This window comes from Labrus mixtus, chromosome 20, assembly GCF_963584025.1.
Source record: "Labrus mixtus chromosome 20, fLabMix1.1, whole genome shotgun sequence".
Classification (NCBI taxonomy): domain Eukaryota; kingdom Metazoa; phylum Chordata; class Actinopteri; order Labriformes; family Labridae; genus Labrus; species Labrus mixtus.
This window is the reverse complement of record NC_083631.1, coordinates 20,060,830-20,086,405: the sequence shown is the minus strand read 5'-3', so window position 1 is coordinate 20,086,405 and position 25,576 is coordinate 20,060,830. Positions and strand designations below refer to the sequence as shown.

At 41.4% G+C, this 25,576-nt stretch overlaps 2 protein-coding genes across 4 annotated transcripts in view; one reads left to right on the top strand and one right to left on the bottom strand.

Moving 5' to 3' along the window:
• The first annotated feature begins 9,066 nt into the window (after positions 1-9,066).
• On the top strand, positions 9,067-19,719 carry LOC132953855 (cytohesin-3-like). Of its 3 annotated transcripts, XM_061026192.1 has the most exons (13): positions 9,067-9,121; positions 10,019-10,089; positions 10,719-10,768; positions 11,840-11,891; positions 12,815-12,933; positions 13,996-14,076; positions 14,211-14,323; positions 14,641-14,789; positions 15,906-16,017; positions 16,117-16,193; positions 16,889-16,960; positions 17,254-17,402; positions 18,000-19,719. In XM_061026192.1, the coding sequence occupies exons 1-13, from the start codon at positions 9,082-9,084 to the stop codon at positions 18,082-18,084; spliced, it is 1,170 nt and encodes a 389-aa protein (XP_060882175.1). In that variant the 5' UTR covers positions 9,067-9,081; the 3' UTR covers positions 18,085-19,719. The 3 variants fall into 3 exon arrangements, with proteins under 3 accessions (XP_060882175.1, XP_060882174.1, XP_060882173.1); XM_061026191.1 differs by having other exon boundaries at positions 11,846-11,891; positions 15,906-16,193; XM_061026190.1 differs by having other exon boundaries at positions 15,906-16,193.
• A 3,032-nt stretch (positions 19,720-22,751) lies between these two features.
• fam83fa (family with sequence similarity 83 member Fa) overlaps positions 22,752-25,576 on the bottom strand; it is a 14,908-nt gene continuing 12,083 nt past the window's right edge. The window contains exons 4-5 of the mRNA XM_061026216.1: positions 24,325-25,094; positions 22,752-23,364 (exon numbers count right to left, since the gene is read on the bottom strand). Coding sequence (XP_060882199.1) covers positions 23,315-23,364; positions 24,325-25,094 — 820 coding nt within the window. The 3' untranslated portion in view covers positions 22,752-23,314. The remainder of the gene's footprint in view (positions 23,365-24,324; positions 25,095-25,576) is intronic.

Below are 25,576 nucleotides of genomic sequence, written 5' to 3'. Positions count from 1 at the left end.
CCTGGGATCAGATCCTCATAGACTCATATTAATCAGTATTTCCATACGTGCAAAACACATTAAATATAATCACACTTTTAATTTAATGATTAAAAGAACCAATGCTAGGCATATCTCTATGTTTCTCTCTACATGTTTTCATATATTTCATCACAAATAAAACATTTCTTTGCATGTTTTACAGCATTTTCTCGGTTTCCTCCAGCATTAAGAAGATCTGCACAGACCTCGACTCTTTTTGTTCAGTTTGTTCAGTTTGTTCACGGCTCTAACTGTCACGATCTTATCATCACAAAAAGGAGCTGGACCCAAGTAAAAAATATTTAATGAAACAAAAAGGACAAAAGGCAAAAACATGGATTACTTTTCAAAAAGTCCAAACTGAAAAAAAATCACAAGGAGCCACGAGGAATCACAGAAGCACAAGGAAAAACTGATATCTGACACGGGAAACAACAACATACAACAATGATCTGACACAGAAAGGAAGAAACACAAGAGACTAAATAGACACAGGGGTAATCAAACACAAGGGAGACTACTGACACAGGTGAAGACAATCAGGGCAATCAACACTGGAGGGAAACACACACAGAGGCAGGACGAAAGACAAGAAACACTGGGGACTACTACAATGTAAATCAGGAAACACTGAAGACTCTGAGAACTCAAGAATGTAACAATAACCACTAGAAGAAACACAAGGATGAGAAATCACAAAATTAAACAGGAAACACTAAAGACCAAAACTAGGAAGCATTAACACTAGGAAAGATAACTAACAGAACAAGGAATAAACCAACTAAATAAGAGTAAACCATGACAGTAACGAAATCCAGCTGTGGCTGAAATGAGCGCTACCTTGGAAGCACAGATCATGTGCAGTGGTGATTCCAGAGACTGGTGGGGCCCTAGGCAAAAATCCTCAGTCCTAAAGAATGTAAAGACAAATAATTCCAGAACGTGATCGCAAAACATTTTCAGAACATTATCCCCAAACGTTTTCAGAACGTTATCCCCAAACCTTTTTAGAACGTTATCCCCAAACCTTTTTAGAACGTTATCCCCAAACATTTTCAGAACGTTATCCCCAAACATTTTCAGAACGTTATCCCCAAACCTTTTCATAACGTTATCCCCAAACCTTTTCATAACGTTATCCCCAAACATTTTCATAACGTTATCCCCAAACATTTTCATAACGTCTTTGCCAAACGTTCTCAGAACGTTATCCCCAAACCTTTTTCAGAACGTTATCCCCAAACCTTTTTCAGAATGTTATCCCCAAACCTTTTCAGAACGTTATCCCCAAACCTTTTTCAGAATGTTATCCCCAAACCTTTTCAGAACATTATCCCCAAACCGTTTTCATAACGTCTTTGCCAAACGTTCTCAGAACGTTATCCCCAAACCTTTTTCAGAATGTTATCCCCAAACCTTTTTAGAACGTTATCCCCAAACATTTTCAGAACGTTATCCCCAAACATTTTCAGAACGTTATCCCCAAACATTTTCATAACGTTATCCCCAAACATTTTCAGAACGTTATCCCCAAACATTTTCAGAACGTTATCCCCAAACCTTTTCATAACGTTATCCCCAAACATTTTCAGAACGTTATCCCCAACCGTTTTCAGAACGTTATCCCCAAACATTTTCATAACGTTATCCCCAAACCTTTTCAGAACGTTATCCCCAAACATTTTCAGAACGTTATCCCCAAACCTTTTCATAACGTTATCCCCAAACATTTTCAGAACGTTATCCCCAACCGTTTTCAGAACGTTATCCCCAAACATTTTCATAACGTTATCCCCAAACATTTTCAGAACGTTATCCCCAAACATTTTCAGAACGTTATCCCCAACCGTTTTCAGAACGTTATCCCCAAACATTTTCATAACGTTATCCCCAAACCTTTTCATAACGTTATCCCCAAACATTTTCATAACGTTATCCCCAAACATTTTCAGAACGTTATCCCCAAACATTTTCATAACGTTATCCCCAAACATTTTCATAACATTATCCCCAAACCTTTTTCAGAATGTTATCCCCAAACCTTTTCAGAACGTTATCCCCAAACCTTTTTCAGAATGTTATCCCCAAACCTTTTCAGAACGTTATCCCCAAACCTTTTTAGAATGTTATCCCCAAACCTTTTTCAGAATGTTATCCCCAAACCTTTTTAGAATGTTATCCCCAAACCTTTTTAGAATGTTATCCCCAAACCTTTTTAGAATGTTATCCCCAAACCTTTTTCAGAATGTTATCCCCAAACCTTTTTAGAATGTTATCCCCAAACCTTTTTAGAATGTTATCCCCAAACCTTTTTAGAATGTTATCCCCAAACGTTTTCAGAACGTTATCCCCAAACCTTTTCAGAACGTTATCCCCAAACCTTTTTAGAACGTTATCCCCAAACATTTTCAAAACGTCTTTGCCAAACGTTCTCAGAACGTTATCGCCAATTGTTTTCAGAACGTTATCGCCAATTGTTTTCAGAATGTTATCGGCAAACATTTCCAGAATGTTATGAGAACCACCTTCCTTTTCTTTGTTGACTTTCATTGACATCTTTGGTTTTCAAAGCAATAATGCATGCAACGCGTAGCAGGGCAACGACAGTCAGTGCTGTCAGATGGGGCCCCTTTAGGGAGGTTTCCTACTGCCATTTAAAACTGCACATTTTGGGCCATTGCTTTGGTTTAAGTCTGTGAGCCCTCAGGGGCCCCATACTAGTCAGGTGCCCCAGACAGCAGTTGCCTGCCTTGCATGTTGACAAGCAGCACCTCTGATCATGTGTGTCCTTCTCTTCCTCACGTGGCCCCTTAACGAGGTGGAGGAGAGGGGGAAGATGAACTGTCAGTGTGGTTAAATGAAAAGCTTACATTCTTTCGTTTATGCTCCTCCTGTTGACCTTCTTTTTTTTCATGACTTGATGAGCACTACCAAGGCTAAGGACTCTGGCCTCTGACATGCAAGAAAACCGACAAAATGAGCACTGCTCTTTGTAACTTAAGAAGACATGGTAGCATCACATACTGTAAGCTGTAACCTTCCCCACCTGAGTAGATTCACAAGAGCAAAAACACATCCGTCTTTGACATCTAAATATGAGGCTTAGTTTAATTTCCCCCTCACAGGTCAGTGTTGACAGGCATAGACTAGTCTTTATTAAATGTTAATGGTGACCTGTTACAGTTAGTTTCTAACATAGTCTTGAATTCCTGATATCCTTCTGGACACATTCGTTACATAGAATGAAAAAGATCTGGGCAGTCTGAACAAGGCCACGTGATTCAAAATCAGCCTCTTCAATTACGGAAAAATATTCAACAGGTTTCAACTGTCATCTCTTCGCTTTTGCATCATTTCGGGTGAACCTGACATACTGCTTCTGAAGCTGTTGAATCTATACACAAAAACACTCAATGACTCAGCGGTAAATGAGAATGAGGTGTTTTATAATCTCTGACGAGGATAAAGCCGAATGGTGGATGTGGTTCAATGAAAGGCAAAGAGCAGAACAGTTTATTTCTGTTCAAGAGCGACGAAACCTTCAGTCAGTTTTTGGCTCCGAACAACTTCAGGGTTTGGTGTTAGTCATTCTTTCAGGAAAAGATGAATAAAGAGTAAAAATGCATCATGCTGCTTTTGTCAAACAACCTTCAGGACTGAATCACCTCTCTGTTAGCCAAAACGAGGCAAAAACAAGAAGCAGATCTTCACAAGAATCAAACTGAAATATCAGCAGGAGGATGTTCATTATGTTTCGCCAACCCTGAAAGAGGAAAAGTTAGCTAAGATAAGAATATAAAAAATAACAAATTAGACATTTTGTTCATGCAAAGCAGCGTGACTGCCAGAATTCAAAGTTGAACAGTTGGTTTGCAACAGTCTGAATTTTTTTTTTTTTTTAAAAGATTGGACAAATGACCAAGGAAGCTTTCTTCTTGCAGACACCAGGGAGCTAGCATAGCGTCTTGCTATGCTGAAGCTAATTGGGATCTTAATAAACAAACAAAAACAAACAAACTGTATCTTTCTTTTAAAGCATTAGGCCACGTGTCCACCTAGCCTTTTTTTTTCTGAGCGCCAGCATCTTTTTGAGTAGAGTGCATCTCAGCAGAAAGCGGAGACAAGACTCATCTCTGATCTTCTTTGTCTACAGGTACAAAACTCATCACTTAGCTATCAATTTAAAGGAGCAATCTGTAAGATATCTACTGAATTAAATGATAAAAATGACTTTACTATTTCATCAGACATTAAGGAAACATGCTATGTTGAAGTGTTGGCTTCTCTGACAACGATGCAGCAGCCAGTATGCCCTCTTGGTAAGTTTGGATTCCCGTCCTGAATGGTCTGTGTTTGTTTTGACCAGAGAAGGGAGACGGCACACAGACGGCCATGTTGGACGCCCCTTGGTTTGCCAGGCCAACGACAAACCGACGGGTGTTGCAGCGATGAAAGTGGGCGAGTCAATCAACTTCAATCAACTTTTATTTGTATAGCGTCAACTCATAACAAGTGTTATCTCGAGACACTTTACAAGAAGCAGGTAAAATACCTTACTCATTGTCTGTTTTTCATTACAAAAGAGCAGGTAAAAGACCTTACTCATTGTTATGTTACAAAAAGCAGGTAAAAGACCTTACTCATTGTTATGTTACAAAAAGCAGGTAAAAGACCTTACTTATTGCTATGTTACAAAAAGCAGGTAAAAGACCTTACTCATTGTCTGTTTTTCATTACAAAAGAGCAGGTAAAAGACCTTACTCATTGTTATGTTACAAAAAGCAGGTAAAAGACCTTACTCATTGTTATGTTACAAAAAGCAGGTAAAAGACCTTACTTATTGCTATGTTACAAAGATCCGGCCTATCCATCATGAGCACTTTAGCAAAGCAGCAAAAGTTACAGTGGTAAGAAAAAAACTGTCTTATTAAAAGGCAGAAATCTTCGGCCAGATCCCCGGCTCATGACGAAACAGTCTTCACAGGCCTAGACTGCGCCGGGCTTGGAAAGGGATAGGGGGAGAGATGGGATAAGATGCAGGAAGAGGGATAGGGAGCAAGGGGGTGGGGGGAGGTAGACCGTCCATCAGCAATCCGGTGGGGAGGGGAGGGGGTGTGGGGGGGTTGTTCTGGCAGGCCGCCAACCCATGATCCGGTGGGGAGGGGGTAGTGGTGTTGTGGGGGTTGTTCTGGCAAACCGTCAACCGACGATCTGAACGGCAAGTGAACCCGGTTCAGATAAAACTCATTCTTACGGAGAATTGAATGCCGTTTATCATTAGCTATAGGCTAGATGTAACAGAAACCTGTTTGATCCTACAATCACTGTCTTGTTAAAACATTACAGCAGGTCAGTGATGTCCTTTAGCAAACAAGCTAATGTTGGTAAGGCATCAGGGCTGAAGACTATTTTGATTTAATTTAAGTTTGTTCGACTAAAAGGCGATGCTGGTTTTGCTTTTTTGAAAGATGCGAGCAAAGCGACACAGAGCATCAAATAAACACATACGGTTTCATAACAGACATTTCACTTGTCAAGGCAGAGGAAAGTGTAACTAACAACCCACTATTGATGTCTTTGTTCCATAAAGTGTTCCCCGTGAAGCTATTTCCTGGATCTGGCACATTTCATTATGATCATTAGAGTAGTTTATGAGCAGACACCTGTGGTCCATCTGCCACGACAGCTCCAGAGCTCGCTCTCTCACACAATCATGCATGTCAAGTTCTTTTTTCCCCCGAAAGCGTAAATATAGCTTGATTAGTCAGACAGCTTCAGCAGATAAACACGTGTTAATATAGCGCAGTGTTGTATAGCTGTTTATCGAGAGGTCGATGGCCAACCCGAGCTCCAGCTTGTTGCCTTTATTTGACCGAAAGTTAGTTTTTCACTATGGCAACCATCGTCGTTGGTCTTAAAAAGTCTGCTTCAGAAACTGATGGGTGATGTCACTGTGTTTTATAAAGTCTGTAGCAGCACCCAGAGAGTTCACAATAATACTTTGTTTAATTTGAAAGTCTGTGTAAGCACTCACGAGTGTCTTTTGGGATGTTTTATGAGACTGGCTGTAGATTCTCACGCTGCAGACTGACTCGAGCTCATCGTGGAAACACTAAGCCTGGATCCTGTCACTGCTCTCTGCCTACACTCCCCTGCTGTAAATAGATTTACATTAGCTACCACAAGGTCTCCAATCTGACAAGGCCGTATTTGCATTGTGGATATCAGATTACTATGGAAACTAAATAAGAAAACGCCAGAATAAGAGACTGTAGAGGAATATTAAGTACCAAAGTTTCACCTTAGATGTTTGCAATTGTTCACCTGTGGTACAGACGCAGGGTGATATTGTTGGAGCCTAATGACAAATCTAAGCATTGATTACTCCTGTTTGTGCGAGCGGAGCGCTCTAAAAGTCACAAATTGGGATGGATGGCACCTCAGTAATCACAGATATGAAGGATGATTTCTCCCCCTCTTTCCTCTCTTTGTGCAGCTGTTGTTTATGCAGCGGGGTCCACAGTAAATGTTCATTCCTGTTGATGCGAGGGACTGTCAACGCAACAGCTGCTGAAGACCACTTTGGAAGCAATTACGATTGCTCCGACAGAGAATTGAGCAGCACACTCTTCAACTGAGGAGTCACACTTCTTCCTCGAACACTCCCCGACACTTCAAACAGACAAGGGTGTATGACAGATAAATCATAGTTTCCTCTTTGCTTTGCTATGTTTGTGTCTCCTTGTGCTTTAATTGCACACTTGATTCGTCTGTTTTCTTTCTTTGCAGTCACTTTGATTTGTGTTTGAGCTTCATCTCTTTGGATGTTTTTGTCTCTGTTATTTTTTGCATCGTTTGTTGATTGCTTAGCGTGGAATTCATTCCTACAAAGCTCACTTTGGTTGTTTGTTTGTCTCCAAGTGGTTGTATCTAATCATTTTTTTGTCTATTTGTGCAATACCTTCAAGGCATCTTCTTTCTTATTATCATTGTTGTATTATGTGGATCATGTGACAAACCTAAACTAAAAATGTATAGACAATTAGGAATTTGACTAATGTGAAAGGATAAGCACTCATTAGATGTTGACATCAGGTTATAGCTGGAACATGTGCAGTGGGCCTATGAGTAATCTATTTACAGATTTTACAAACACGGGGTCTGGATTTTAAGCATGGGAATAGTGCATTTGTAGTCCAAGCTATAGTGACCAATTACATATCATCAAGCTTTGGTGTATACAGGGAAAACAATGGCGTGGATAGATATCTGTATAAAGAAATCAACCAACTACAGATCAAAATGTCACTTTGAGCCTCAAATCAAGTGTTTAGATTCCCTGACCTTCTGAATGCATCTTATGCCTTTTAAAAGGCAGTTTTTTTCCTTGCCATTGTGACTTTTCTATATGTTGCTTAGTGCTGTGTATAGTATCTTATTGTATTGTGTCACGTTGCAGCAAAAGTGATGTTAACAGCCACATCAGGCACGAGCTTTTTCCCAAGGACCTCCGAACTCTTTGAGCTGCTGCTTCTGTGCCCAGTAACTCCTCAAGGAATCCTTTCATGGCCGATATTTGATCAAACCTGCTGCAGCCCAAACTACCCTCAAAATCGAATCAGGCGAACAATGCATTTCACTTTACTGACAAAAGAATACAATGACAGAGGCAATTAGGAGAGAATCGAAACACTGCAGAGAGAAAAAGGCTTCAGTAGAAAACTGATGTTGTATAAAGCTCCCGATGATTTTCAGAAGGGAAGTGGTACCAATTTAAAAAAAAGGGTCAACTACGAACAGACCTGCTGGGAACACATTGTCAAGGATTTATTCCAAGTGGCCTATTTATGTCTGCGATGACAACATTTTACTGTTCGCGAGGAGACACATTTTGTCCCAATTAGAGCTGACACAATGCATGAGGAAGCATGCTATGTTTCTCAAACTTGCACATCCCCATCCCGCTGGACCTGAATATGTCTTATGTAAGGCAACATAATCGCTCTTACTTTCACGAATGCGTCTGACATTATGCTGAGGATTTGCTGCAAGGACCTCCATATATGTCTTGACACTTTCATTAATTAACAGTTAATGGGAAAATCTTAAAAACTGGACCCTTAATTCACAACTAAGAGGTTTCATGATTACAGTAAGTAACCTTTGTTTCTACTGTAAAGTGAGTTTCAGTATGATGCAGTTAGTGATCTGATCTTTCCCACACAAAGTGCATTAAAATTCAAAGTGACTCATTTGGAAGTTTAAAATAAAAGCTGACTTATCACACAGATATAACCCCTCCCCTCTGTCCCACCCCCACACATGCTTGTCTTGAGATCTTGATATTTGAAGTTTTTTAGCTCTTTCTTCAACTTGCCTTTCCTGAATCTAAAGATAGATTCACATGTATCAACACATCATGATTTTCATGTTAAATAATGTTAAATGTTTCCAGCAGGTGGGGCTTTATATTTAGAAATAAAGTGTCCTTTGTTGAGCTTCAGTTTCATTTCCTTATTGACTGATAATAGTTTTTACGCTAACCTACAGTATAGTGAAAGTTTCTGGTTTCATTAAGCTGTTTTAACCGCCACAGTTTAGTAAATGACAAGATCAATTTGGTCAAACTTACACTAAATTTAGTGTAGTTTGATGGCGAATATTAACCATTATGTTTCTTATTACAGTTGATAACTAAAAAGTGGCTACTGTTAGCCTACTTTTTATGCACATTTGCTGTTTATTTTGAGACACATCTGTCATTTTTAAGGTAATTATTAATACAACGAGGCATGTACTACTTTGTTAGATGTTCTTATTGCAAACTTACGTATATTGGCTGTGTATGGTGTGTTTCACAGTAGAGTGTACGTGACACATCTTTTCTTCTCTTACAGAATAAATGTGGACATTTGGTCATCAGGTCACCGTAGAGTTGAAGTAACAAGAGACCTTTCAGTGAGCTCAGAGTGTCGGCTAAGCAGAATCAGCTCTCAGCTCTCAGCAGCAGACTCTCGGTTGTTTCCTGTTCAGCCGTCAGACGCTGTGCACTTCAGAAACATGAACATACGCAGGAAAGACAGCTTCCTCTGGGGGAGAGGTAAACTTTTATATCTTATTATTGTTATTATTTCATGCTTTTGGAAATGGCTTATTTTAAAGTTAGAGGATTTTATTAGATGTTTTCCAGTTTTCTCGGTTGAATTTTTCCTTGTATAGTCCATAAATGTGTCTAAAAATGCTAATTTTGATTTGTTATAAACTTTTTAGTAATGTTGACAAACGAGTTATTCTTTTAGATTTTGTTTTAATTAATATAGATCTTTCAAAACAAGAAAAAAACTACTCTATTTCAGTTTAGGCTTCATTGAAACTTACTTGTTAAAATTCTGCAAATTCTTTATAATAATAAATAATATTATGAGATACAATACACAATCATTTCATAGGATTTGAACAAAATATAAGCACCAATAGAACTCCAAATGTTTTAATAACATAAGCGAATAGTAGCAAAATAAAAAGTCAGAATATTATCAAATTTGATTTTACTGATAGCAACACTGTCCTTTGTTTACCCAGAATTAAGACTGAAGTTTACTCTTATTATAAATTCAGAATGTGTTTGTAACATCATTTTTAATTAAATTAACTTTAGTATAAATATTTTGTATGTATTTTTAAAAAATGGAATGTTATTCACTTTTGAGACTTACTTGTAACTATTTATTTAGCTGTCACTGAAACCTAACTTCTAGTCGGTTTCCTGAACATCCACAAGTTATGTTTTTCCTTTTAATGGCCCCCCTGCTCTCAAACTAGTCTAGGTTCATTAAAAAGAGGAAGCGGAGCTGCTATTTTTAGTCCTTGTTTTCTCCCATTCATGCTCTTCTCTAACTGTGGGGGATGAATGTGATGCATGCTGGTGTCAGGGAGGTTGTTAAAACTGTACACGTTTCTGCTGACTGTCTCATCAAATAACTGTCTGCACCCACAGCTCCACCTAAACCCCCGCCGGGAGAGAGCAGCGTGCACACTAACAGGTGTGGGCTGCCCGATGACTCTCAGGTACGCCGCTGAATATTTTTCTCCCAAGGTCTCACATTTAAATCTGACACTATTCTTCTCCATGCGCTCTCCGTCTACAGAGCTTTTCACTGCATTTATACAAAGACTCATGTCAACGCACACTTTGAGAGAGAAAAGCAAGATTTGAAGGTTATTTTATAACTGCCCGAGATAAATTGGTTATGAGTCATGTCACCTTAGCGTTCAGTCGGTGTTTTGAAATGTGAAATCATAACACAATTGCTGTTGTGAAGTAGATATAGTGGCAGCTGAAAAGAGGTGAAAGTCATGGGTGTGTGTGTGTGTGTGGGTGGGTGTGTGGGTGTGTGTGTGTGTGTGTGTGTGTGTGTGTGTGTGTGTGTGTGTGTTAAAGACATCACAAGTAAAGGTGGTATAACTTTTTTGTGTTGTTAAAATGACCAGAAAGACAAGGCCACACTTGGATAGTGTAGAGTAGACTGATAGTCCCCTCTTAGTAAAGCACACGTGTTTGTGTGTGTGTGTGTGTGTGTGTGTGTGTCTGTGTGTGTGTGTGTGTGTGTGTGTGCATGCGTGTGCGTGTGTGTGATGCAATGTCACACCTTGGTCCTGAGCTGAAATCACTAAATTCTCTCTCTGAACTCCGTCAGATGAATCACAACATGCCAGAGATCCTCCAGCCGCACCTGAAGGAGCAGAAGTGAGTATGAGCAGCTCACCTGAGAGGCAGCGAGGCGTCTTCCTTTATTCAAGGGACACATTCACTCAGGGCTCACTCCCACAACAAACCTAACGCTCAGGTCGCTCAGGTTGCCAAAGTCATCCAGCAGCTTCAACGTGACTTTTATTGGAGTCAAAAGTCAACACAACATGTTTTCTCTGCAGTGAAAGAGTCTTTAAACCTGCGCCTCAGCTTTGACCTGAGTCCTTTAAACCTTTTTTGAAACCTTTTCATTCAGTACATAACAGCTTCTCATCCAGTGTTTTTCTCAGAGCTCTCATTTTAGTTTCTGACTGAGGTCAGATGTTAAGTACTACTGAACAGCCATTTATTAAATTCATCGACAAACTGAATCTTGAACGCTATACTCATTTTGTATCAGAAGGTGATGATTAAATGTCAGTGGTTTGGCATTCTTGTATATTTATTTTTAACGTCGGTGTTACTGGCATGGCAGCCACAGTGTCGGAATAACACTCCCCACAAGTCAACACCCCAAACACCAGACGCGCTAAAACACTTTCCAGTTTAAAATGTTTGTACAGAGTCTATACTGTGGGAGGATAGTTCTGATGAGAACTTGCACAGAGAGTGAATTCATTTGATTTAAGCTACCTGCTAGTTTTACAGATAAATGACTCATTGACATTTCCTTATTTTGTGAGTCATGTATTGAAAACACATTTAAAACAACCTGGGTGAACAGAGTTAATTATGGCCGTTCAGACCACTTAGAGGGAAGGGGACACACAGAGAAAAGCCTTTGCAATGACAAAATTGCAAACAGAAAGACCAATATAAAACAGAGATGTAGAACATGATATCAGTATAACATTTAAAACACAATCTGCTCAAAATGAAGCCAAACTCTTTTTCATTCTTCAACGTTTTGAGACCAAAAAAAAAAAAAAAGATGCAAAGACGATGCTTTGTTCTTTTAAAGACCACAATTGGTCCTTTTATATGTTAATAAAAAATGATAATTACATATATTTAAACGACCGGCCCTTTTCCTTCACGTGTGTTTCTTTGCAGTAAAAGTGTTGTGAGGAACAGGAGGTTTTTAAGAGGGAAAAAGAAGTTCAACATGGATCCCAAAAAAGTGAGTTTTTGTTGTATTCTTTTGTAGATAAACATGCAGGAAAGACAATTTCCGTAGTTGCAGACCCAGTTCCAGGAGCTGTTTCTGAAGTGACTCATTCTCTTATAGAAAGTAAACACTAGACCTTCATGCAGACCACTTCTTCTAAATCAGAGTGCGCTATGAATGTCCAGTGTTTCCCTGAGTTTAGTTTAGTGTATTGGCTCATTTGTCAGGGGCCGTGCACAACCCAACTGTTAGCCAGCAATGAAGCTAATTTACATCTGTAGTCCCTGGGCAGGACGATCTGAGGAGTTGAAATTCTTCCCTCACTTCAGCTCCTCTGAAGGATTTGAAAACCGGGAGACAGCTGGACTCCTCACAGAGAGGATGTGGAGTAGAGCAATGTGTGCGAGTCTTTGATGTGTTCGGGGCGAGTGTGTGCGCGATGTGCAGAAGTGCAAACTGTGCAGATGCAAATGAGCGAATAGCGAGAAAAGCCACTTCCTGTTCCCTGAAGTGGGGCAAGAAGCGTCTCCTCTCATCTTCCTCTCTGCGCCCTCGTTTTTCAGAATCCGACTCTCCCCTGTGCTCGCTCTGAGCTCAGGCCCGAGTGCAACATGAGATGACGATGAGAAGTTTGAGAAGGGTTAGGGTTTAAGGAGTTCTTGAAGTGAGATTGATCTGAAGAAAGTACTCAACAGTAGCACACGGTCAGAGGACAGGGTTGTATTTCAAAGAACTCTCTGTGAGCACCTTTGAGATCAACAGACAGAAGCATGAAATATTTATCATCCCCTTCACATCTGCTGCCCGAATGATCCACAACAACTCTGGGAGGGAAAAAAAAAAGTTATTTTATGAAACACAAATGTAACACATATTAAAGATTTGATTATATACCATCATAATCTGACCTCTAACCCCCACCGCTGATCTTTCAGGGGGTCCAGTACCTGATTGAAAATGGACTGCTGGAGTGGCGAGCAGAGCCGTTTGCTGAATTTCTTTACAAGGAGGAGGGACTGAACAAGACCGCCATCGGGAACTTCCTGGGAGAACGGTACAGAACTCACACGCGAGTGCTTGACTATTTGATGGGGTTCTGTCGTAAAACTGAGGAGCAAAAGTAATCTCAGTTTCTACTCATCTTAACAATTTTGATATCTATAAATACAGTAAATTGGCTAATTAGCTAGCTAGCTTGAATGAATGAACCACTGCACACAGAAAACAAATCCACACAGATAAAGCTATGGGCAGAGAAACTTTTTGTCCCATGGGGTTTTCTGATGTACTCAGAGAAAAGCTGTTTGAGCATTTAGCCTCATTTAGCTAACATTTCAGTTTCTATAGTTTAGTCAATTTGATAGGAAATACAAAATCCTGTTTCAACGGATTACTCATCTTGCTAGCTCCAGTCAAACTGTATATGAGTAGTTTGAGCGAACATCGATGGACCCTGATAGCCACCTCAGAACACTGCAGTGAATTGAAAGCACAGCTAAGTGGACAGTTCAGCTCAGGACAACCACATCACGACGCAAGTCAGGAGAGGGAAATATTTACAGAACTGTACGGTAGCTAATGCAGATTTTTAATATCACGCAAGACTGGCCTTCTAGTTCTATTAAAGGCTTCATATGCAATTTTTTTTTTGATCCAGCAGATGTCGCCCTTGAGCACCAGCATGAAACCAAAACAACTCGCGCTGCATTGTTGTGTTAGCATGCTAATGCTAGCGATCTTTACTATGCTCGTATCTTCACACTGCATGTAAATTTACCTGAAATGAGCGTGATCTAGAAACACAGTTAAGCAGTGAGTACAGTATGTTATTCTTCTTCTCTCTAGTCCCTCAATTAAACAACTTTTATACGTGAGGGGAGGAGTCAGCCGGCCGTCCGGGCGATGTAAACAAACTGAAGATAGGACTCTGAAAACTCTGAAAGCATCACAGACAGTGGGACTCGGGTGTTACACCCATTGTAGACAGTCATGACTCACAGAGTTATTTTCAGAGGATATACTTGATTAATATATTTAAGTGTGAAAAATCACATATAAAGACTTCAAGTACTTCGTATTTTAAGTTTTAATAATGAATGTGTTTCTTCTCGCACAGAGAGGAGATGCATTTGGAGATCCTGAAATCGTTTGTTGGTCTGCACGAGTTCTCAGACCTTAATCTTGTGCAGGCGCTCAGGTATGTATGACTGACACTGACTCTCTGACAGAAATCAGAATAAAGCGTTTTTATGTCTCGTCTTGTTATTAACAGAATGTGTCGGATTGTGCGTGTGCTTCCCCCCCCCCCCCCCCCCCCCTGTCGTCTTGCAGGCAGTTTCTGTGGAGCTTCCGTCTGCCGGGTGAAGCTCAAAAGATTGACAGGATGATGGAGGCGTTCGCAGCTCGTTACTGTGAATGCAACCCCGGAGTTTTCATATCCACAGGTACGACACAGAGCCTGTGCGTGGCAGGATTCAGCCTGTCAGGAAGGAACATTAAAAAAAAAAAAAAAGAACAAGAGTCATAATTCATTTCTTACATTGACGAAACACCGCAGACAAATGTTCTTCCCCCCTGATCTGAGCAAACAGACTGTTCAGTTTGAGTGTTTTTCTGTTGCAGCGCCCCCACAAAGCTATTATTTTTAATGGTAGCAATTTATTCCTTTGCAGTGGTGATAATGACAAGTGTTTCTATATTCTGTGTGTGTGTGTGTGTGTGTGTGTGTGTGTGTGTGTGTGTGTGTGTGTGTGTGTAACAGACACATGCTACATCCTGTCCTTCTCCATCATCATGCTAAACACGAGTCTCCACAACCCGAACGTGAAGGAGAAGCCGAGCCTGCAGAGATTCGTCTCCATGAACAGAGCGATCAACAGCGGGGAGGACCTGCCCACCGAGCTGCTCACGGTCTGATAACACACAAACACACACACACACACACACACACATACACACACACACACACACTGTCATTATAACACCATATACTTCAGATAAACACAACCTCCCAAGGATTCTGAGGATGAGGTTTACTTCTCTATGTATCAGCTGACATTTTTTTATTGAATAGCTGAATCTGATCTTAAAGATTATGCTGACACTTTGCTACAGCAAGTGTTCAAGCTAAATGCTAATTTAGCTCAAAACGCTCATGTCAGTGTGACACAAAAACTTTCAGAGGTCATATTATGCCCTGTTTGGGGTTCATATGTTTAATCTATGTACCTACTAAAGTATGTTCACAATAGCTAAAGTTATAAAAAAGTGTCTGTTTTCATCGCTCCATGCACCGGCTCTCTTCTGACTCTCTCTCTAACGCTCTGAAGTGCCCACGTTCAGAGCCCCCACGTGTGCCAAGTCTGATCTGATTGGTCGGCCTGTCGGCTCTGACGTAATTGGTCAGTCGCTCAGCACGGTTCTCAGAAATGTCCCGCCCCTTTTACCATATTGGGAATGCAGCCACTTTGGCTCCGAGGGGAGCAAAAACATTAGCACCTTAGCACTACTGTGCTACCGCAGGCTACGGCATATCGTGGGCGTGCTACAGAAGTTAACGGGCGTGCAACATGAGCTGCAGGGCTTGGGCCTAGATCAGTGATCTCACACTGACAAGACGTCACACTGGCAAATTTATTTCGAGGGGGGCTAGAACCGAACGTTACATGCAGCTAATGCTACAGCTAACAGGAGGACGTAGGACAAGCCGCGTTTCCGCAGACTTTGAATTATTGCACATAGATGTGACTAAACATGCACAGGACACTTGGAAAACACACTAAAGAGCATATAAAACCAGAAAAAGCATAATATGACCCCTTTAAACAACAATGCTAACATGCTAATGTAAAGATGATCACATTTCCCCAAAAGGGAACTTCTTTGTTATCTGAGACATTGTTTTAGTTTGATTTCACAGTGCATTGTAGAACCCTATAATATATTAAGAGGAATCACAATCTAAACACTGAATATATATCTCACACTGGACGCTGAATCTTCCCTTCTGTCTTAAATGTCTTATAGAAACTGTACTCGAGCATCCGCAGCGAGCCGTTCAAAATCCCCGAGGATGATGGGAACGACCTCACACTGACGTTTTTCAACCCGGACAGAGAAGGATGGCTTCTGAAAAATGGTGAGAAGAAGAGCAAAAAAAAACACACACGTCAAGAGTTTTCTGCAGACCAGCCTGAGCCTGTTTCTCCTCTAAAAAGTTTGACTTTCTGTGTTGAAGGAGGCCGAGTGAAAACCTGGAAGAGGAGGTGGTTCATTCTGACTGACAGCTGCCTCTACTACTTTCAGTACACCACAGTGAGCGTCCGCCTACCTGCTGCTATAATACAACCTACATGTGGTTGAATACGTAAAAGTCAAACAAGCTTAAGTTAAGCCGTTTTCACATATGCACTCCGGATAATATCTAGATATTTACAGGAGGACTTCTCCGGAGATTCTCCAGACCTAGCCGTTTACATGTGCTCCTCACAGCGGGGGACTTTCCCTGTCAGAGGGGACGGGGGGAAACAACACGGAAGTAGCGTGAGTCCGCTACACAACGTTATAATGAGAATATTTGCCTTTATATCAATGCTATGTGTAATCCAATGGAATGACAACATCCACAAAAGAGAGGAGAACAACATACTGCCGAACAGAAAACATAATGCAGTCGGGAGATCGTAGTGGTCGCGTGCAAACACTTTAGGCAGTCACTGTATATAAACGTCATTCTCTTTCTATTGGCTCGAGTTTAAATCTCCGGAGTATATGCTGCCGCGTTCAGACATCAGCTCACTGGGATTTTCTGCGGATAAAATACTAGGGTTCTGACCGGAGAAACTCTGGGTAAAGTTTGCGCGAAAAATGCGGCTGTTTGCGTTCACACATAGCCTAAAGTCCCTCCTGGTAGCCAAATCTCCGGAGTTTTTCAGGAGATTTCTGTATGTGTGAAAAAGGGTTTCAGTCAAAAAGTTCAAAGTGTCTTTAAAAGCTTTCTCTTCCTGCAGGATAAAGACCCGATCGGGATCATTCCTCTGGAGAACCTGAGTGTGAGGAAGCTGCAGGACACCAGCAAACCTGTAAGAGATCAATTTAATTTGACAGTTTTACAGTTTACAGTTCATGCAGGCGGGCGGGCGGGCGGGCGGGCGGGCGTGCAGGTGAAGCCTCCACTCAAACCTTCCACTGCAACGTGAATCATTGAGCAGCTGCTGAATGAATTCTAACAAAAGAGCTCAAAGTGTGCGTCACAAGGCTAACAGAAGGCTAACAGAATAAATAGAGAGCATATGAATACATTAACAGTGTGTGTGTGTGTGTGTGTGTGTGTGTGTGTGTGTGTGTGTGTGTGTGTGTGTGTGTGTTTGAACAGTATTGTCTGGAGTTGTATAACCCCAAGGGACTGAAGATAAAAGCCTGTAAGACGGAGAACAGGGGCCGAGTGGTTCAAGGGAAACATCAGTCGTATAAGCTGAGTGCAGCCAGTGAAGAAGAACGAGACGTCTGGATGGACGCCATCAGGTGAGAGAGTGATGATAGAGAATATATATGATGTGATAGCAGCACTTACATGTGATTCAATGTGGTCCTGTGCGGTGTGACATGGTACACTCTGGGCTCTGGCTTTCCGCCCCAGCATGGTGCCTCTCCTCCGACTGGGAGGTTTAAAGATACTCGTCACTCCCATCACTGTCTTAAAATAAACCTGCGATTGAGTGATGAAGTCAGAACACAAACCATGTTCTTCTTCCACTGCAGTAAAATAACCGAAATCAAAGAAGTGGACAAAACTATTTCAATATTTATACTTTTTTATGGAACCATAAGACGAAAGATGAAAAACCTACCATGCTACCAGTTCCGATCATGCACTTGTAAAGATGTGACTCTTGGTTTCTGGGACATCGGGACACGCCTTTTCCCGTATCTTTCTAACATTTATAAGACAAAGCCATTAAATGTAATTTTCAGGAGATAATTAGTGGTGAAAAATAATCAGTTGTTGCGGCCCCAGCTGGCAGAGGCACTGAATGCAGGGCAGGCGATAAGTCACCGGAGTTAATGAATATAAACTACAATCCCAAGCTCATTTTTCCCCCCCTGAATCTCGTCTTTCAGGTCGAGTATCACAAAGGACCCTTTCTATGACCTGGTGGCTCTGCGGAAGAGAAAGCTCATAAACAACTCGCCGTCGAAGGACTGAAACTCAAACTACTGCAGAGTCTGGATCCTGGAGGGAAACTGTGGGTCCTTAATGAATCCTGTGGATTTACGACGAGTGTTAGGAGATCTGGAAGGAGATGTCTCCAGCGCAGCCCCTAAAAGCCACACACAAGAAACACATCAGAGACTAATATATATTATTTTCATACATTCAGACACACTCACACGTGACCCAAAGTGTTGACAGAAATGTTCAAATTAGGAAACCGGTTTGACACTGTAAAAAGAAATAAAGGAGAACTAGTTCAAGCCTCAGTTGACTTCTGCAAACTGCACGCTCTGCTGCTCCGTCTTCAGGGGGCCGACTATCTACTGACACAGAGACCTGCTACTTTATACCTGCTGCTGGGAGAAGTCCGGTTCACCCAGCAACAAGGGGAAGAAAGAGAAAGTTACGACGATGGACTGAAGGACGAGCCCACTCACTAAACTGCATGAAGTGACCGCTAACACCTCCTGACCTTGTTGGGAGGTTGCTGCCGATACAATCACACTTTGTCCACAAACTGACACAAAAAGACCACACAGAGAGACACGCCGTGACCACACAGACGTGCAAAAAAGAATCGAAAACGAGACGAGACAACCGAAACAAAGAATGGAAGCTGGCGTGCTCGCTGTGTGTCGGGTCACTTGGTAATACAGGGTGCGATGTTTGTGGGGACAAATCGCGACAGTGGACCAGCTTACCTCGGCGTGGTAGGGTAGAGTGTAGTCTCTGAAGCGGTCACAGGTACACTTGTGTGGGAGAGGTTAAAGTGGAAAGGAGAGAAAAGAGGGACTTTTCAGACAAGGGTTAGAAACTGCGTTGAAATGCAAAAGATGGAAGGGATGCAGAAAATGACCACCAAGAGGTTTTTTTTAAGATTTACAACGATACGCTGAATAAAAACAGACACACGTTCAAAATTACGACAGATATACAAAATGAGCGCAACACAAAGACGCGAAACCACCAGCAACAAGAGCACAGAAACATTGAGAGGGAAGCAAAAAGAAAGATGGCCACAAAGAGACTCTTCATGTCAAACCATGTGTCCGTGGTTTGTCTCTGTTTCTGTTTCTTGGTCTTTCTCTATCTGGACGTTGAGAATCTTTGATATTTCTGTGTAAAGTCGCCTGTCGTCTCTCAGTGTGTCCAAGGCTAGTGGACTTATAAATAGCAGCCATTGTAGAGGTGGAGAATATAAAAGCATTTCATGCAACTGTAAAAAATGTAAAGTCAAATCTTGGCTGTTGGATCAGACGAGATTGCAGCATGCACTCTTTTTTCATGGGAGATTTAAATGAAAAAATACAAAATAAATGTACTAAATTCTTTTTAAGGCTGTTTTATTTTGAAGTTCAGGCTAACAGGAAGCTGTCAGCATTGTGCTTACTTCACTTACACTTTAAATTATGTTAAACTACTCCTTTGTTACAGATGAATTGTACATAAGAGTGAACTGTAAATAAAGTTTAAAAGAGACCGAGTCGACTTGTCTTAATGTAAATTAGTCATCGAGCATTAATGCAGTTTAAGTGCTTTATTTTATTCCTGTCTGTTTAATTAAATGACTTTATATTAATGGAAGATTCAAACTAACTGTTGTGCAATAAACCGGTTTATTCTGCATCCTGTTTGTTTGTGTGTTTGTCCATCAGATGGCGCTACATCACCACCTTGTTGCCTCTCTCACCACCAACTCGAGAGTGTTTTTAACTTTATTTCAGCACTGATGACAGAGGTCACACAAGTTGGACTGCAGAGACGCTGTCAGTATTTTATAACTGATGACAGAGGTCACACAAGTTGGACTGCAGAGACGCTGTCAGTATTTTATAACCGGATGACGAGGGGATTTCCTGCTCACGTCCTGTCGGGTGAGCGTGTGCGCTCTGATAACCAGTCGTGGTTTTCCTCAAAGCGACAACACAGCACACATCTTTTCTGTTTGTGTACCTGCATCTCCTCCAAACACGCTCTACAAACATGGACGGCGTCATGAAGTGACTCACCTGTTAAAGAAATAAACGTCAGGATGAGGACGTACCTGCTGCTTGTTTACGCCGACCTGTTTTAAAACCCAGAATGTAAACAACAATTTACATTTCCTATAGCTAAAAAACAAGCCGGCTCATTTGATGATTACGTCATACATAACGTGTATGTAGATCGGTTGTGCATAAACAAACTCCTGTTTCTTTGGTCCGTCTAAACGTCATTCACAGAAACACAAAGGAACCGCAACAACACAAATCTAAATCTTGTGTCCGCTAAACTTTTAGTTTTTTAAGATTAATTTTTGGGCTTTTTATGACTTTATTGTAGAGACAGGAGAGTGGATAGAGTCAGAAATCAGAGAGAGAGAGAGAGTGTGGAATGACATGCAGGAAACAAACCACAGGTCGGATTTGAACCCAGGCCGCCCGCTTCAAGGACTGCAGCCTCTGTACATGGGGCGCGCCCTAGTGTTGTAGTACTCTAAAACCTTTTGAAGGTCTCGTAATCTAAATCATTTTTACTCGGTCTTGTCTCGGTCTCAGACTGGACGGACTCCGGGTATTAAATCAAGACCGGTCAAGATCACCACTGACAGGTTTTTTTTTCCCCACGGCATTTCTGTGATTAGAAGAAACTAAAAGAACTGATAACTTCCATTCATTTATAGTTTGATATTTATCCCCCGGTTACGGTCTAAGTGAGGAACGGGCACCTTGCACACAAGATTATGATTTTTCATTGTTAATTATGGTCTTGACTCGGTCTCAATCCCTAAATGTCTCGGCCTTGTTTTGGTCTCGGAGAACTCCAATCTCAAGTATGTCTTGATCTCGGTTAGTGTGGTCTTGACTACAACACCAGCGTGCAACCTTTACCACTCGGCCACCAGCGCCCCAATATGATGGAGTCCTGGGCAAGTGAACTAAATATTGAGCTCTCACATGAACTTTGGGAGGAGGGGCTTTCCAAAATATGTAAACATGTTCCTCAAATGTAAGATATAAACTAATACAACACAAGGTTATACATGGATTGAACTATTCAAAGATGAAGTTGACCAAAAAAGTACCCTTATATTTATCCTCTTTGTGATGAATGTCAAACAGCAGATGTCAACCCGGCACATCTTTTCTGGCTCTGTCCTGCTATTTGAAATGTTTTCTAGGGTCTTCAGAAGAGATCACCCACCTCGCACTTCTTCTGGATTCTCTCAAAAGGACAAACAGTTAGAGAGCCGATGGCTTTGTGAGTCGGGATGATTGCAGATAGTAAAATCATCCTGCTCGACTGGAAGACTGTCCACCCCTCTTTGCTTTAAAAAAAAAAACAAAAAAAAACGGCTCAATGAGATTGTTGCTATGGCACACAAATGGAGGGGGATACGGTTTCAGAGGTCTCACTCAGACAATGAGTTCTCCAGAGAATGAGACTCTTTCTTGGACTGCTTGTTTCAAACACAAACGTAAAGGCTTAATGTTTGCACACTGGTATAACTTGTGATGTATAGCAGGCAGACTATAACATTTTATTTATTTTTTATAGTTATTTTCATTTTCAGCAAATTAAAACCAAAGTTATAAATGAATAGCCTGAACTATGTTTCTATGAAAAATCACAAAGACATGCACGTCCCTTAGTGGCTGCTGGATCCAAAAATGTAATAGGTGAAAAAGAAAGACAGATCCCGCACTAAGGATCTCCCGTTAGAAGCCTTTATTACCAAGCGCAGTGGTGATTCTGGAGTCTGTTGGGGCACTAGGCAAACAGCGTTCAGCAGGGCAACCAGAGTGAGCGCTGTCAGATGGGACCCCCTTAGGAAGGTTTCCTACTGTTATTGCAAAATTTACACATTTTGGGCCGATTTGCTTAAAGGCTGTAAGCCCTCGGGGGGGGGGGGGGCCCTCTTCTGGTCTGGGACCCCAAGCACTTGCCTGCCATGCCTGTTGACAAGCAGCGCCTCTGACCAAGTGACCTTTCTCAAGACTGAAAAAATGTTTGACATGTTTATTAGGCTTTAAAATGTGCTGAGATGCATTCCCACAAATACAATCGTCTGGCCTCTCAACAATCCTTGTTCAGGATCCAGGAGTTTTCTTGCATCATAAATGGTTCTGTCAACACCTAACAAACAGTGACAGCTGAATGATTTATAGATCCAGTTAGATCAATAAAAGCTGACAGGCAGGCAGCTGCAGGTAAAGGTGGAAGGTGGCTGGAAACCAGTACACGTGGAAACATTTTAAGTCCTTGGAGCTGTTCTGACTGAGTGTAAACAGACGGGAGAAACACCACAGGGCTCATGAGGGAGACACAGGTGAGAGGGCGGGCGGAGCAGGATGTGGGACGATGTTGAGACAGGTAGGATGACATGAGATGATGACAATGCAACGGTTACAAAGCAGTTTTGTAGCTGTGGGGTTTTTTTTTTTTGCAGCACTTCCCCTTCCCTCGGTGGTGATCATTTAAACCAGGCGGTCAACACGTTTATTTCTGCTGTACGAATGAGCTTTTAGAATGGATGTGTATGTGACTTCTGGGGCTTTTGCAGCCAGCCTCAAGTGGTCAGTTGAGGAACTGCAGTATTTTGCACATCCTTATTTGCTTCACGTCGCTAGGGTGTTCCAAAAGATGACCTATTACTAAATTAAAGCACACAGCCCAACTTGTTTCACTGTTTTTTTTAATGTATTTTTTTACATTTCTTCTACAAAACTGAAAATTTTCATCTCAAGTGGTCTTCACATTTTAATCTTTGTCAGTTTCACCTGGATACGAAGAAAAGCCGTGTAGTTCTGTGCTCAGCGTTCATTTTCCACAGCCTCAATAAACTCTCTAAGAATCCTGACACCGAGTGCTCCTGTAAGTCGACGCTCAGGGACAACGGCACATCTCAACGCTTTCCTGTCTCCATAGCAACCTGGATAACGGTGAGGAGAGTTGTCATCCACCCACTTAACCTGGGTCAATTGTGTTAGTGTGTGGTGTTCAGGTTCAAGCATACAAGTGGGAAATATCGAAACCACTTAAAGAAATAATTTAATACAAACTAATGTGATGACGTTTTTTCCACCACATGAGATTATCACGAGAGGAGTTTAATGAGGACTTTAAGCCCAAACCGACGACACACACTGTCACAGGACGGTGATCATGACTCAGCAGGTTTCACCAACAGATCCTCAGGCGCTCTTTAAAACTTTAATACTGCCGGTACGCTGGTTTGAGCTCACGACTGGATGCAGTTTTTCTTCTGACTTCGCCGCCGGCCTCTGGATCCTGCAGAAAATAATGACAACAATAGATTAATTAAAAATGAACACAAGATTCAAGCCTACAAACAATCGTGTGTGACTCAACAATGAGCCTTAAACACAGTAACTAAAGTGTAACGGTGTATATCACATAGAGGTATTCAGGGATTGAATTGACTGAAAATTGAAAATTTTTTGAATTTTTTTTTTTTTTTTTGAAAATTGAAAATTGACTGAATTGAATTGACTGAAAATTCTCAACGTATAAAACAAGTACCAAATAACCAATTTGAATTGGTGTTTTCCATCTAAGGAATTAAACTGACACATTTCTCTTTAAAAAAAAAAATCAATGTTGTATCCCTTCTTAGGTATTTTATATAGTTTTGTAGTTTTGCTGGTCGTAGTCCGGTGTGTGTCTATTGATGTCTTAGTATTTTGCTGTCTTTATTTTTATTTTATTTTATTTTTTACTGTATTTTGGAGTTGTTGTTCTGACCTTGTCTGTTTGTTTTTTTTGTGCCTCATTTGTTATGTATATATCACCAGTTTTGTCACTCTATTGCACCTAATAAAAAAACAAAACAAAAAAAACTCAAGATCTAGGCTGGCAGATCCAGATGACCTTGCGTGTTTTTAACAAATATGACATACAGTCAAGTGCATAGTAGACTTTATACTTTGTACCCAAAAAAATCTAGTTTAGCAGCAAGATGTTCCACTATGATCAAAAATAAGTTTGCCTACTCTTTGCTGATCATGAGGATGTATACAGGAAGGAAAAATTACACTATAAGAGCTGTGGGAACAGATGGAGGCCCAGATGGGCAAAAACTAAACAAAACATAGAAGACGTCAACTGGAACATAATTATTTGAGAGGAAATGATCAAGGAAACAATATGCAGACAAATCACTCATTAAGTAGTTTTCACAGCCTGATAAAATACATGTAAAGAAAAATGACAATGAAATCGGTTACGTACTGTCGTCGTCTACCGTGTTGATGGTCTGCAGGGACATACTTCTCTGGATAACCTTGGGCGGTTTCTTTGTTTTGGTTTTTAGTAGGGCTGGTTTCTCAATGACCTCAAACGAGTCCTCCAGCTCATTTCTTTTGGCATCATTAGTCTCTGGCACTTTGCAGGCGGGGGCCGGGTTTGGAGGAGTGACCACACCCTCCACTATCGTGTCTGTGCCGTGATTGGCTCCTCTGCCTTTCAGAAAGTGCCTGAAGGAGCTGCGTTCTTTCTTGGATGCGGCGGCCTTGTTCATCTTCAGGCCTTCCTTCCCGTCCTTGTCCCCTTCCTCTGAGGGGGGACCAGGACTCGGAGGGGAGACTCCCCCTGTCCTGCTGTTCTGCAGTCCGTTCCTCTGGTTCAGCCCGCTGACCAGGGAGTCGCTGGTGGTTGATAAGTCCTGTAGGGAACCTGTCATGCCCATACGGTTCCCAAACACTAAAGAGTACTTTGGATTGTGGTATTTATGTGCCGGCACCTTCATGTCGGTCTGTCTGGACTCTCCCACAGAGACCTGAAAGCGGGACGTGGACACAGGAAGAGGCCGGATAGGCTCCACCGTCGGCTTCCTAATAGGGGCGGGGATAGGCGGCTTGGTGATACTGAACTCCTTGTAGAGGTCGACCTGTTCAGAGATGGCGTACAGCTCCCTGAAGTCGTTATCAAACGTGTCCACAATTTGTCCCGACATCACGGTGATCATGTTCCGGTCCATCCGAGAGGAAGTCCACGTGAAGCTGGAAGAGAGAAGAAATGAAACCAAAACTATAAATCAAAACATTTATGATAAAGAAAGTTCTACTTAGAAGAAAATTGGAGAAGTTAGATGAGGAGTTTGACGCCAACCTCGACCTGCCACCTGCAAGTTAGCGTATCTTAGCACCACGGCTGGATAGCGGGTTAAGAGCCAGCCTTTCCAAGGACAAATTGGCCAAAGCATTACCTTTAAAGCTCATTCATTTAAAGTTATTTTCACTTTCATGCTGTTAATTGAGTTCTTATCCTGCTTCTAGCTGGCACCGAGTGACTCAGCATGATGGAAATTAAATGTAGGTTTGATGTAGAAACATGTGTCGTCTGTATACAGATGAACCTTCTGTTTACAGGAGATTAACTCCTTACTTTATACTTTGTACCCAAAACATTAAAATCAGCTTTTTTTCTGAGTCTGGCTCAGAGATTTGACTGTTCAAAGAGAGCGCAGAGGTTTTATCAGTAC